The sequence below is a fragment of the Phoxinus phoxinus genome, assembly GCF_949152265.1.
Source record: "Phoxinus phoxinus genome assembly, chromosome: 10".
NCBI lineage: Eukaryota > Metazoa > Chordata > Actinopteri > Cypriniformes > Leuciscidae > Phoxinus > Phoxinus phoxinus.
The window spans coordinates 13,835,581-13,848,021 of NC_136885.1; the positions used below are offsets into that span (position 1 = coordinate 13,835,581).

Consider the following 12,441-nt stretch of genomic DNA (forward strand, 5'->3'; position numbering starts at 1 on the left):
TGGAAAGGTAGGTTTAGGGTAAGGTTATAATTACCACTAGTGTATTAATCTGATTATATAATTTATAATATATATAAATTTACTAATAGCTGTTTTTTCATACTTCTTAAGAACCCGGAGTGTCGAATTTCTATTGGGTAAATTGACAGTGGGCGGGATCATACAGACAAAAACAAAAACAGACATACAAAAAAGTATGTATGTTTGCACATTTCAAAGTAAAACAATTGGCTGTAGCGTTGTTTTTCAGAAAAGCAAGTATGTCAATGTTCCCTAAATGTCTGCAAACAAATATTGGTATTTGTATGCTTTAGTACTGTCAAAAAATTGCATACAGCACCTTTAAGATTTGTTGATCTATTGCAAGGCTGTCAAATCCAGTTCCTGAAGGGCCACTGTCCTGCAGAGATCAGCGCCAACCCCAATTAAACACACCTGAACCAGCTTATCAAGGTCTCACTAAGCATACTAGAAACTTCCAGGCAGGGGTGTTGAAGCAAGTTGGAGCTGAACTCTCCAGGACCGACTTTGGACACCCCTGGGTTAGATAGATCTACTGGAGAATAATCATTCAGTGATTTTCTTGAGCAATATATCATGCAAATGAATGTGTAATCTGATTCTTGGCTTAAGTTCTCAAGAACCTCACGTGGTTTGTAATAATCATCTCTCATTTTGGGAGAGCGCTTTCTAATTCTAATCAAACGCCCACAAGGACTAATACAGTACAAAGAAACTGACAAACCGACATTATGTTGGCTTTGTTGGTCATTCATATCTGTAGTCTGAGTGTAAACCACAGCTTGAATTCAAGAATAGAGACTAAAACTCTTTGACAGAGACGTTTCGAGTGCCAAATGTGAAATAAAACATTCAGGAAAGATACTTCAAACGGTGAAAATGAAAACTTCATGCTTTTTGAAAACATGGTGCTGTACATCCAGCATGTAAATTTCCGCTGTAGAAAAACAAAGAGTGAAAGCTTTAATAAACACATATCACAGTACATATCACTTTCTATGATGAGCCAGAACAGATTTTATTCATTTGAACAATATGTTATGAACCATCCTCGGGTTGTTTTTCTCTTTATCTCATTCTATTTTTTGCATACTGATTGATGAACAACACTGTGTGTCTGCCTTAGGTTTTTCCCTCTGACCACTGTGAAGGTCTGTCGGGGATTTGCAGATTCATTCGATTTTACTGGATTTTTAAGTTGTTTCACATTATTTCAAAGGTGTTCTATGGGTACCAACACATTTGATTTTGAAGAAAAGGATTTGTTTGTGAACTAAACATTACTTATCATATTGTTTGTGACATTTCTGCTGCCATTGCAAACGACCGAGCCGTTGTTTGTCCACAGAAAATCTTTGAATTGAGTTTATTTGTTATTGTTTTTGCAGCACTGAGCTGAACTACGTGTGTAAGACTATGTATGCATGTGTATATGTACTGTACGGAGTGAGCACTCCAGGTTTCTGCAACAAGTAAGTGGTTGTTTTCTACGGCAATTTACTTCTTGTTTGTTGCTATATGACCTTAAAGCAAAAGTCTTTTTACGAGAATTCCGTTAACAATTCAATAACCACAAATCTTGTCTTGTATGAAAATGACAAAAGTGTACAGTCAGGAAAATGACTCATTGGAACTGACTGAATGTTTTTTAAAGATTATTCAGATTAGCAGTGGCTACAAACAATGAGTAAATTCACACAATACCACATGATATCTCCACCAAAATAATAACAGATTTTGGGAAAAAAAAAGAGAAAAGTGCTTAGAAAGAATGCTTATTTGCAATAAATGTATGAATGCAATGATACTGTAACCTAGAAGAGACGAAAGGAGAGTCGTGCAATGCTCAAACGCTGGCTATGCAAGCAAGTCCTGAACCTTGAAAAGAGAATTACAACATTTGAAATGAACGCTTGGGACTCATAGAAGAACGTCTGAATGATCTCAGTCATTCATAGCATCTCCGTGTCATTCTGTAACATCTCGCAGGAATGAATGAAACTTTATCTTTTATGGGTTCTCTTTAAATTTACACATGTGCCACTGCGGTTGTGGCTAGCGGATGCTGTCCAGTGACCCGTCTGAGTGGCTAAGGGGTGGAAACGTACCCCAACCGAAGCAATGTCACGTGTGTATTTAGATTTAAACAGTAACAGGACTATATGTATATATAAATGTGTACGTGTAACCCAAAGCAGAACAGGAATTGCTCGCTTTACTGCAAGTGTACAGAAAGACTGGAGCTTTAAAAAAGATTTCAGAATAAAGGTTACTGCTGAACACACACTGCGAGGAGTGGAGTTTTTGTGTCATAGTGTGTGCAATTTTTTGTCGATCTGTATGTAATTTTTTCCTCATAAGTGTCGGTTTATCTGTCAGTCTGTCACGCTCTCGGTTGCTTAATAAGGTAATACAGGAAAAAAGGCCAAATGGAGTCAATTAAAAAGACATTTAAGATGGTTCAGTCTGATCTTTTGTCTTTAAACTGCTTTAGGTCTAGGTATGTACCACTAAGATGGAGTTTGTTCAAAATAAAATATAGAAAATAAGTTATTTTCATTTTGTGTGCAGCTCCGTGCAAACCGGTGAATGTAGCCTATATTTTTATGATGCATTCCAAAACTATTCTAATTAGAAATACACACTTACAGTCTGAATAGCCTTAATCAAACCAGTAATAATGAATCATCAACGAGACAGCTGCACAGTATCTCTCTCTCTCTCTCTCTCTCTCTCTCTCTCTCTCTCTCTCTCTCCAAAACAGTAAGCAGGTGAAGGGCAGTGTGTGAAAGAGAGGGAGGAGAATGACAGGAAGCCATAGCAGGTGAGGAAACAATGAGATGTGATAAGCAGAACAGAACACAGACTAGCAGAAGACACAGAAATTCAGTTTGAAAGCATTTGATGACATTATGGATTCTACTAATTGTGAGGTATTGACTATTTTCAATTATACTGCTGTTATTGTTATGCAGGTTCGTGTTTTTCACTTGCCGCGTTTTCTTTCTTTTTTTTCTTCTTTTTTTTAAAAATTCAGGTCTTTGTTATAGGATGCTGACTGAAATCGAAAATGATTTAGTAAAAGAGTTCAATGTAAACTAAACAAGAAGCTAGTCACTTATTTGCTGTTTGCATCAGATCCACAAATTTATTTCCTTTTTTTTTTGCAAACTCAGCTGATGCAATAGCCTATATAAACAAAATCCTGTTATTGTTAGACCATGAACATGTGAAAATTGATGTGAAACCTCACATCACACTTCTTTGTTCGAAGGTTTGGTTGCATATGTCCTCCAGTGAGTGACTTGTTGTGAGGGTGTGTGATATGTTGTGTGCGTGGTGGATCACTTATAATTTGATTATTTACAGATGCTTGTGACAGTGTTATCTGTAGCCATGGTGATGCTGACAGGCCACCTGATATATGGCCTCCCTATGGTAACTATGATATATGTTATTATGCGTATGGTATATGTTAACATGTAAAGACTTTTAGCATGCTGCACGCTGAATTAGCTCAGAACCGAAGTCTAATGTGCACTTTAAAGATACAGCGTTACTGTATTGGATGCATCCGTTACTAATCGTCTTTTGTGCTGTCGTTTGCTTTGAGCAGGACGGTAAAGTGAGAAGACCCAGAGCCCTGTCAGAAGATTGTCCTTCGAAATTGTGTGGACCAGGTGAGAATGCATGTTTGTGCGTTATATTTCTCAGAGCCTTATGTCTGGCATGTGGCATCACTTTCTCTGAATTCGATCCCTGAGCGTAGTACTTTTCTGTCACCACACTTCCCAGTATTACGAATGTGGTCTAAGCAAGAAATTGCTCAAGAAATCAGTGGTTATTTATTAAGTTTTTCTTCGTCGTTCTTTCTTCTTCCTTTCTTTCTCTCTCTCTCTTTTTCTTTTTCTCTCGTGATGGGAAATGGTACGTTCTGAGACAGAAGCCTCAACCACTTCCTTCATTAGAATGCCACTGCCTGTTTAAGCAACTGTGTAACGTCCTGTTTTTGATGCTATTTCTCATCTCTCCCCTTGAGAGACCTCAGTCAGCAAGTCTGAGTGCATGTAAGTGTGTGTGCACGTACTGTGTGTGAGTGTGTCTGTGTGCAAGCAGCACCCACATCCGCCTTAAAGAAATTCAGTGTGTGCCCTTTGAGCTGAAGTCTGTGCACAGTCAAATACAAATTGAGTTATTATAGATCTTTACGTTATGATAGTAATTTTACATTAATCTATTCCGTGCATTCATGTTTGGCAGTTATGTGTGCGTGCAATTTGTAAGTAATGTTTAAACACCTTTTTTAAAGAGCCCTTAATGAGAAAAAAGTAAGTTATGCTATTTGCACTAAGTGTATGAGTTGCTATTTATACCTATAGTGCAAATAGTGTCAGATACGACTTGCACCTCAGTGTATTGTAGTAAACTATTTGCAATAATAAAAACATATTTAGTGTATATGATTATATTTATTAAATTCATAAATGGATGACACCTTATTATAGGACATGAATTGATCCTGCCCTAAAGTCCTACACCTACCTCTGATTATGCCTATTATTATTATAGATTGTAATTTATAAACACTTGATTCCCACTGTTAAAATCTCGTTGGGCACTTTATTTCCACTTTTTAAATATTTTCTTAATTTTTATTTAAGATAGACACCTCTGCAAGCTGATGTGCGATGAGAAAAGGTAGAAGAAGGAGTTTACAAAATGGCAGATCTTGGGTCACGTCAAAAGTTAACACTGCCCACCTTACTCTCCACTCCCCCGATTCTGTTATCAGATTGGGTTTCTTTTGTAGTTATTTATCTGGGTCAATCATGGGTGGGTAGAGTTCATTTAAATTGCCTCTGCCAACAGGGTGGGCTTTTTCCACTCCAACATTACATTTCAATGCTTTTGCATTCTCTTGTAAAACTTTTGCATCCCCCCAGATGGGAGGAAAAAATATATTTCAGCTTTTTTGCGAGTTTCTCTGAGGAGCACGATAGTTTTGCTGGAGAACGCAAATGTTTGGAAGCAAATGCAAAGTTTCTTTATGCATTATTTTTGCAAAAGAAAACGCAAAGAAACACGAACAAGAATAACAGTGCTGTAAATAGTAAAACTAAAACTATTTGCGCTACAAGGATATCGCTGTGTGCGAAATCGCATTCTGTCTGAGTTTGAATTTGAATTTACTTTGCGAGACTTAAAAAAGTTTATCCTATATATAGTATGAATATGGACAATATGAATTAAATCTGGACATACTACATCTGCCCTGTTGTTACTGTCACGTGACCTACCAGCGTCAGTTGCGTCGCTACATTTCAATTCGTAAACCCCTCCCATGGCCTCATGGGATAGTAAAGTGTCCATCGAATGCATGCTTGTTGGAGAAGCCATTTCTAACATGTTTGGCTTCTGGCGTGTGCATTTTGAAGTTCAAAACCAGCAATGTTACTTCCTCGTTGCTGAGAAATATAATGTAGCGATTCAATAGCGAAGCTATTTCATTAATAAAAGTCGCAGGGTGGAGTTGATAAGTTTCTGTGCTCCGATCTCTGAGTGACGTACCGTAAGTGTATGTGCGCTTCAATTAAAACATCGCATTAATATAGAACAGTGATACTGTCAGGACCACTATCGTCAAATACGATTGACAATTAGCATACAGTTTGGATTGGCGGTATGGTTCCGTTCTGGGCGAGAACTCCCTGCACAGTCATGCAGGGAGAGCAGCGATAACCCCCCTTAGGGTAAACAGAACAGAAAATGAATGTATGCAAATATAATTAATTCAAGATTGTAAAGTACAACATAATTCGAGAATTTATTCTGATTCAAGGGGAATCAGAATGCCAAATCCGGACTGACGAGAGGAGGAGCTGGGGAGGGAGGAGGGTAATGAGCTCCTGAGAAACGCGATAGCTGCGGATAATACTGAAGGAGCTTATATATGTATACAGTGAGGCATCATATTCCTATACTGTAGGTAGACGTGGATCAGCTGAGAGTCAGCTGATGCGAGCTTGACTAACGCGACCTACCAGAACCGACGCTACGCTTGATTTAAACGGACTTGGAACTACCTGTGCATTAAACAGAATCGAGTATTCAGACAAACAATGGTATAAATCATTTATAATAAATTCTGCAATATTCCACAATATTTGCCAATTGTCAACAGTGAAATGTGGTGTAACGGCCAAAGACGTCCGTGTGACGCATGCGTACTTGCTTTAGACCAACAATTTAATAGCCACTCTCAGATGACAAACTCAACTGACTGTAAAATGTATTGCTGTGAACTGTATAGGCCAGTAACAGGCTTATGTTTAATGATATGAAAACAAAACAAACTAATATTGACTTCTAAGCCCTTTTTTTGTACACAAACAAAATATCGGAATTGTTATCATGTGGGGTTTTTTTCTTAGGAAATGATGATACACATGAATAAATTGGCTACGGTTAACTAATCAGCATCATGTAATTACTTGAAAAACATCTTTCTAGTTAGTTTTAATGAATTTGACCTTAATCATCTTCTTGTTTTTGTTTTTTATTTGTCTTCCTCATTTCCACGTCCTATTTTTCCTCTCTGTCTTGCTGCCCATCCATCATCCCTCAGGATTTTACCTGTCAGATTGTGTTTGTCATCCATGCCCCTCTGGCTTCTTCACCAGTGAGATGAACAGAGAAGACAGTTGCCACCGCTGCTACCAGGGCTGCAGTTCTGGTATGAAGATCATTACACCTAATATACCAATGATAGTATAAACAAGATGAAGTGAGAATAGAAACAGGAAGTATGGCAAAAAGTGCTTCATTTTGAAAACACATTTGTGTGTGTGTGTGTTAGATATCTTTATGGAGGTGGAGGAGAAGTGTACGACGACATCAGATGTAAAGTGTCGCTGTCTGAATGGTTATGAATGCATGAAAGACCCATACACAGGCCAATGTCGGGAGTGTGTTGCCGTCACCACGCCTACCCTATCCTACATCTCCTCTGGCATCCCTTCCTCTGGCATCCCTTCATCTACCACTTCATCCACCACTTCATCCATAAGTGCACGCTTGCAGGGTAAGCATGGCTGTTTTCTTCGACATCAGGGTTTCCCAAACTGGGGTTTGTGAGGGAACTGCAGGGGGTTCGTGAGATGATGAAAAGCTAAAAAATGTATTATATTGAATGTAAAATGAAAATAAATAAATGGGGCTGTGATATAGCTTAGTGCGATAAACAAATTAAAGGCTGCATTTAAATAAAATAATTGTATAGTCTGATTTTTAGTACAAGTAGTAATTTTATAGTACAAATTTAATTCACAACAGTAATATATTTATGTCTTTATTTTTATAGAGTTAGAACATACTACTATTACTACTACTAATAATAATAATAATTACTATACTGTTATTATCGATATCAGAGAACCATTAATATTAAATTATTGTTATATAAAAAGTGGACCTTTTTTACATAGTTACAAAGCATCTCTATATCTATATTATTCTGTAAGAACTGTTTATGAACTCGCTGAAACGCCTGGATTATAGTCTTGAACTTTTTTCCAGAAAGTACACGTCACAATATTCCTCATTTAAATAATTCCCACCCAAGGCTTATGCAAAAAAGGGGGCGAGGCCTGGTTAAGTTGCTTTAGTAGTGCGACTCATGGTTATGGTGAGGGGTGTGACATTTCCAAAACACACTCGAAGCAGTTGACCAATCAGAACACAATCGTCCAGCCGACCAATCAGAGCACATTGCGCTTTTCCGAAGGAGGGGCTTCATAGAGACATAATCTAAACACAGCATTACTGACAGACTGGGAAGAGAGGTTTTGCAATAAATGGAAAATAATGTGTTTTTTTAATATCCAAGCATGAAAACCTATTCTAGTAGAACCAAAAACAAAATCAAGACTTTGAAAAAAGGGGCATAATATGGCCTCTTTGATCTCAGTGGGTACTTTAAATAAATATTCTTAAAGGTTCAGCTGACAAACAAGTTTTCAAACCCCTGTTCTACATGATGTGTTTACACACTTGCAGTATTTTAAATTAAAAAATTAAAAAAGGAAGTAAGGAAGAGTCGTATGCTTGAATCCAGATTGGATTGCGGACTGGGCCAATGGGGATGTTACCCAGGGTCTCAGACTTTCAACGGCTTCACATGGGAAGTCACATGGGTCCTGTTTACACCTGGAATTAAGCTGCGTTTTGGTCGATCAGATCACAAGTAGACGAGGGAGACACACTCCCGTCTCTTTTGTCCACTTTCAATCACTTCTGTCCTGATTTCTTCGAGGGGAGGGTCTATGGGCGCGGGTAAATGTGCGGGCTTTTTCAGATCTATCAAACGAATGGACAAAATAAGCTCGCACAATTTACATATGAGAGAGCATCAGCTTTCATATCTGCTCTGACAGCCGCGAGACGACGCCGAATGCTGTGTGAGTGAGTTTTAGAAATCAGGAATAGTGAGAGAACATTGTGCTTGGCACGTTTTTCATCTTCAAACCAAACTTGGGTATCCAGCCGAAAAAGTTTAAATCCGGTCTGGCTAGCCCAACTCCCATAATGTTTACGCATTAGTGTCGTCCACTTGTGATCCGATCGACCAAAAAGCATCTTAATACCAGGTGTATAAAGAGCCATACAGTGCAGTCTGATCACTAGGGCCCTCAGCTAGTTACACTCATATTATCCTATTATTAGCCTATCAAAACACGCTTTCCAGTTTTGTTTTAGCCCAATCATACTTGTTAATAAGTGATTAGGGGTCTGCCACTTGGGAGAGCTGGAGGTGGGCTTTAATCTTTATGGATGACTTATTTTTGTAGGCCAACAGAAGTTAGCCTCACACTGGTTCACATCACAAAAAGCTAATAGAATTTTGGCTTTGGCTTTTAGATTATTGCAGAAAATAAGTTTATGACTCTTACACACTTTGTTTATCATGGTAATCTTCACAAATGAACACAACTTTTACGAATTTGGAAGCCTAAAGTCAAATATTGAAGTTAGGATATAAAATAAACAACTACACCACGGTCACATGACTTCACCGTCACCACCACTAAACATCTGGCAACTCTTTTTTTAACTCGGGATCTAATGTGCTGTTTTTGTGTTATTGTGGATGAATCCACCCATACCTTTTTTGAGAATGTTTGCATTATTTTAGAGAAGATTCTTTTGGTTTTTACTTGCGTCTGTTTTGGATATAGTTTTTCTTCATAGTTTTGTTTGGCTTCTACAGTTTTGATACAAATTTAAATATAAATACTAGTTGGAAATAGTTTGCAAGAGTGCAAGTATAAACATAACAAGGCTGTAAAAGCGGACTGGTGAGTAGAGTTTTGGATATTTAATTGTGGACACTGGTGGTTTATGCCTATTTTTAGATTTTGAAGTACTTTTTGCTGTCGTCTAATGATAGCACCATTTAAGAGCACTTTCCCATATAGGGTGTTTTTCATCTCACCTGTTCAGCTATTCATCTCAACATAAATAGTTATGCTAATTCACTTCCTTGTGCTTATTTCGCAGGTGACTATAATTTGGTGTGGATTTTTGGGGTCATTTTGGTCGTGTTAACCGTCATCATCCTTACACTCTTCCTCCGGCAGTGCAGAAAGAAAGAGAAGGAATGTTTTAAGCATTGTGAGTAACACACACAGATTTCTTTTTCTGTTTGGGTTCAATCTCTGTCTCACCTCTCATTATTTCTTCCTCTCCATTAGTTGTCAGGCAGTGCTCTCTGGGTAATATAGAGGTAAGTGACGAGTGAGTGCACATTTGCGCTGTATTTTAACTTCCATTATCTGACTTACAGTCCTTCAATTTCTTAAGGTGGACAGTGAGATCAAACCTTCTCCCAGCCAACCAGATGAGCAGCCCCACCCACAGGAGATGCTGTCACATGCCAGCAAACCCACCAATCACAGCACAGACAGCTCTTTTCATCAGCCAGTCAGCTCAGAGCAGGCTGTGCCTCCAGCTGGCAATTTAGGTACTATAAAATAATACTTGTGATGTGATTTTCATCTTTTATTAAAAGGGTCAAACACATTATGCACTTTTTTTCCCCCAGATCTATTAATTTGTTAAACATAAAAACATATGACCTAAAATTACAAATGTATGGCATGAAGGGGCGTGAACTAAAAATAATGTGTATTATACCATAATAAAAAATAAATAAATTATCGAAAAGAGCATTAAAAATACATTAAAAGAATGAAAATCTTGAAAAGAAAACCGTATCAAGTAGTTTGGCATAATCTTTTATTATCATTTGTTAACAAAACTGCTTCACTGCTTATTAATATTTGAAAAATGTCATGTTGTCATGTGGTTTAAAATGTCATGTGGTCAAACCAATATGCATAAATATGCAGTACAAAAAAGGGAATATCATAAAACTGTTCAAAAAGTTGCTTAAAATATCAGATATGAGACAATTATGACAAAGCAAGATTAGTATAGGTTGTAAAATGTCATGTGGTGCAACTCCCCAAAATGTAATGATGTATATGAATTATGTATAACGTTGGGACTTCTTTTGGCCCCCATGAGGAAAACAGCTTATAAATCATACAGAACAATTTAAATCTGTTATGGGTAGGTTTAAGGTTAAGGGATGGAATATACAGTTGTACAGTATAAAAATCACCATGTCTATGGAATGTCCCCATAATACATGAAAACCCAACATGTGTGTGAGTACACTCCCGTCATGTATATTTAATGTATAACACTTTTGAATTTGACGGTTTCACCACATTACAGTTTTACAGTCATTACATTTTTTTGATGCAATGTTTTTTCAAAATAACGTGAAACCAATATGAATTAAAACATTTCTAACACCTTTTTTTTCCTTTTCTTGGACACTTATTTGTCATTGACCCACACAAATTTTAATGAGTCATTTTTTTTTTTACAAATGGTATAAAAATTGAAAAATTCTGTTTCTCGCAGGCCCTCTCCACATCTACGGCCCCCATACAGTTTTTGTTAGTTTGCTCAATCAGTTTGGATGGGATGGAGGAGAGAAAAAAGCACATGAACTCCAAGAAGAATCGCTAAATAACAGCAACGCGTCCTACCCTCAGTCTCCTCCCGTCCATCTGTCCGAGGAGGAACGGAGCAGAGAGAGCGACTTTATCTTCTTCCCATCTCAGGAGCAAGGGAAAGAGTGCCACATATCTAAAGAAGAGGTGCTGTGATGAATCATGGGAAATTTGTGTCCGTTCTTCTTCCGTACTGTTCGACTGCTGTGTGGTCTGTTTTAACTGATGCTTTATGAGTACCCAGTTTTAAAACTCTAACCCAGGCAGGGGATTTCATAGAGAGAAGCTGCGTTAGGGGAAGACCTGAGTGATGGTATGGATGACAAAAAGTGTTGCGTATGAGCCTGACAGTTCATGCCAGCTTTGAAATATTCCCCATACAGTAGTACGTTTATGCGTAACCACCGATTCTAAACCATCAGAACAGCCGTGGGATCCTAATGTTGATTTTGTGAAGAGTTGATACCACAGGCTTTCAGTTCACTGCAGGTCTTATGATGGTTGAACGGCCCTCAGGAACGAAGAGGAATCTCAGTGCCTCTTTTCAAAGTGTTTGAGGGCAAAGAGCAGCTCAAAAACACTCAGAGGATTCACATGTACTGTATGTTGAGATATTTATTTTAAGTAAAGTTGATTGAAGTTATTGTAACTGCAGTGTGCCCCATAATTTCCTCTTGGTCGATTGATTGATTCTATCTATATTGGATCTATCTAAAGTGAACGAATATCTATTTAGTGACTTGAATCTTGACATATACCGTTATTAACAGTGTTTTGCCCTCACACGGTTTATCATTGGTCAATCATGTTAAGTCCCTGGTTGATGTAGTCAGTGTTCTTCCTCTTTTCTTTGGTTTTGTGTGGCAGACATGATGGATTGTGCTGTCAAAAAAGCCCTGACATTTTGACGGTGGTCTGGAAATGTCAACATTGTTTCTTCGCTGGGAACTCAATAAGCACAGCACAGGAACATTGTGTCATCATGTATTATGTTGTATATTGACTGTAATGCACATTTGTTTTATACCTGATATTAATTGTAAAGTGCAATAGAAATCAATAAAAGTTTATTTTTTGGTATTAAATGCACTACTAAATTCATTTCACTGCAAAATGGACTTACAAATATAATTCTCTTTTCGGTTTTATGCAATTGGATAGATAACATGAAATTATTCTGGGCCACGTGGTTTGACATGCTATATATTACATACAGGCAGCTTTGATGACCTCATTATTTGAGACATTAAGTGTGTTGGACATCGGCTGCGGCTGGATGTAACCGATCGGTGAGAGTCTGCAAACGGAGACGTGAAGTCGGACACTTTCTGCTTCCCGT

At 37.8% G+C, this 12,441-nt stretch overlaps 1 protein-coding gene across 3 annotated transcripts; it reads left to right on the forward strand.

Moving 5' to 3' along the window:
- The first annotated feature begins 2,794 nt into the window (after positions 1–2,794).
- LOC307005918 (uncharacterized protein) lies at positions 2,795–12,161 on the forward strand. Of its 3 annotated transcripts, none has more exons than XM_079626450.1 (9): positions 2,795–2,845; positions 3,391–3,459; positions 3,638–3,701; positions 6,647–6,754; positions 6,878–7,102; positions 9,577–9,690; positions 9,771–9,802; positions 9,880–10,039; positions 11,011–12,161. In XM_079626450.1, the coding sequence occupies exons 2-9, from the start codon at positions 3,391–3,393 to the stop codon at positions 11,256–11,258; spliced, it is 1,020 nt and encodes a 339-aa protein (XP_079482576.1). In that variant the 5' UTR covers positions 2,795–2,845; the 3' UTR covers positions 11,259–12,161. The 3 variants fall into 3 exon arrangements, with proteins under 3 accessions (XP_079482576.1, XP_079482575.1, XP_079482577.1); XM_079626449.1 differs by having other exon boundaries at positions 2,799–2,954; XM_079626451.1 differs by lacking the exon at positions 2,795–2,845 and adding an exon at positions 3,248–3,317.
- The last annotated feature ends 280 nt before the right edge of the window (positions 12,162–12,441 follow it).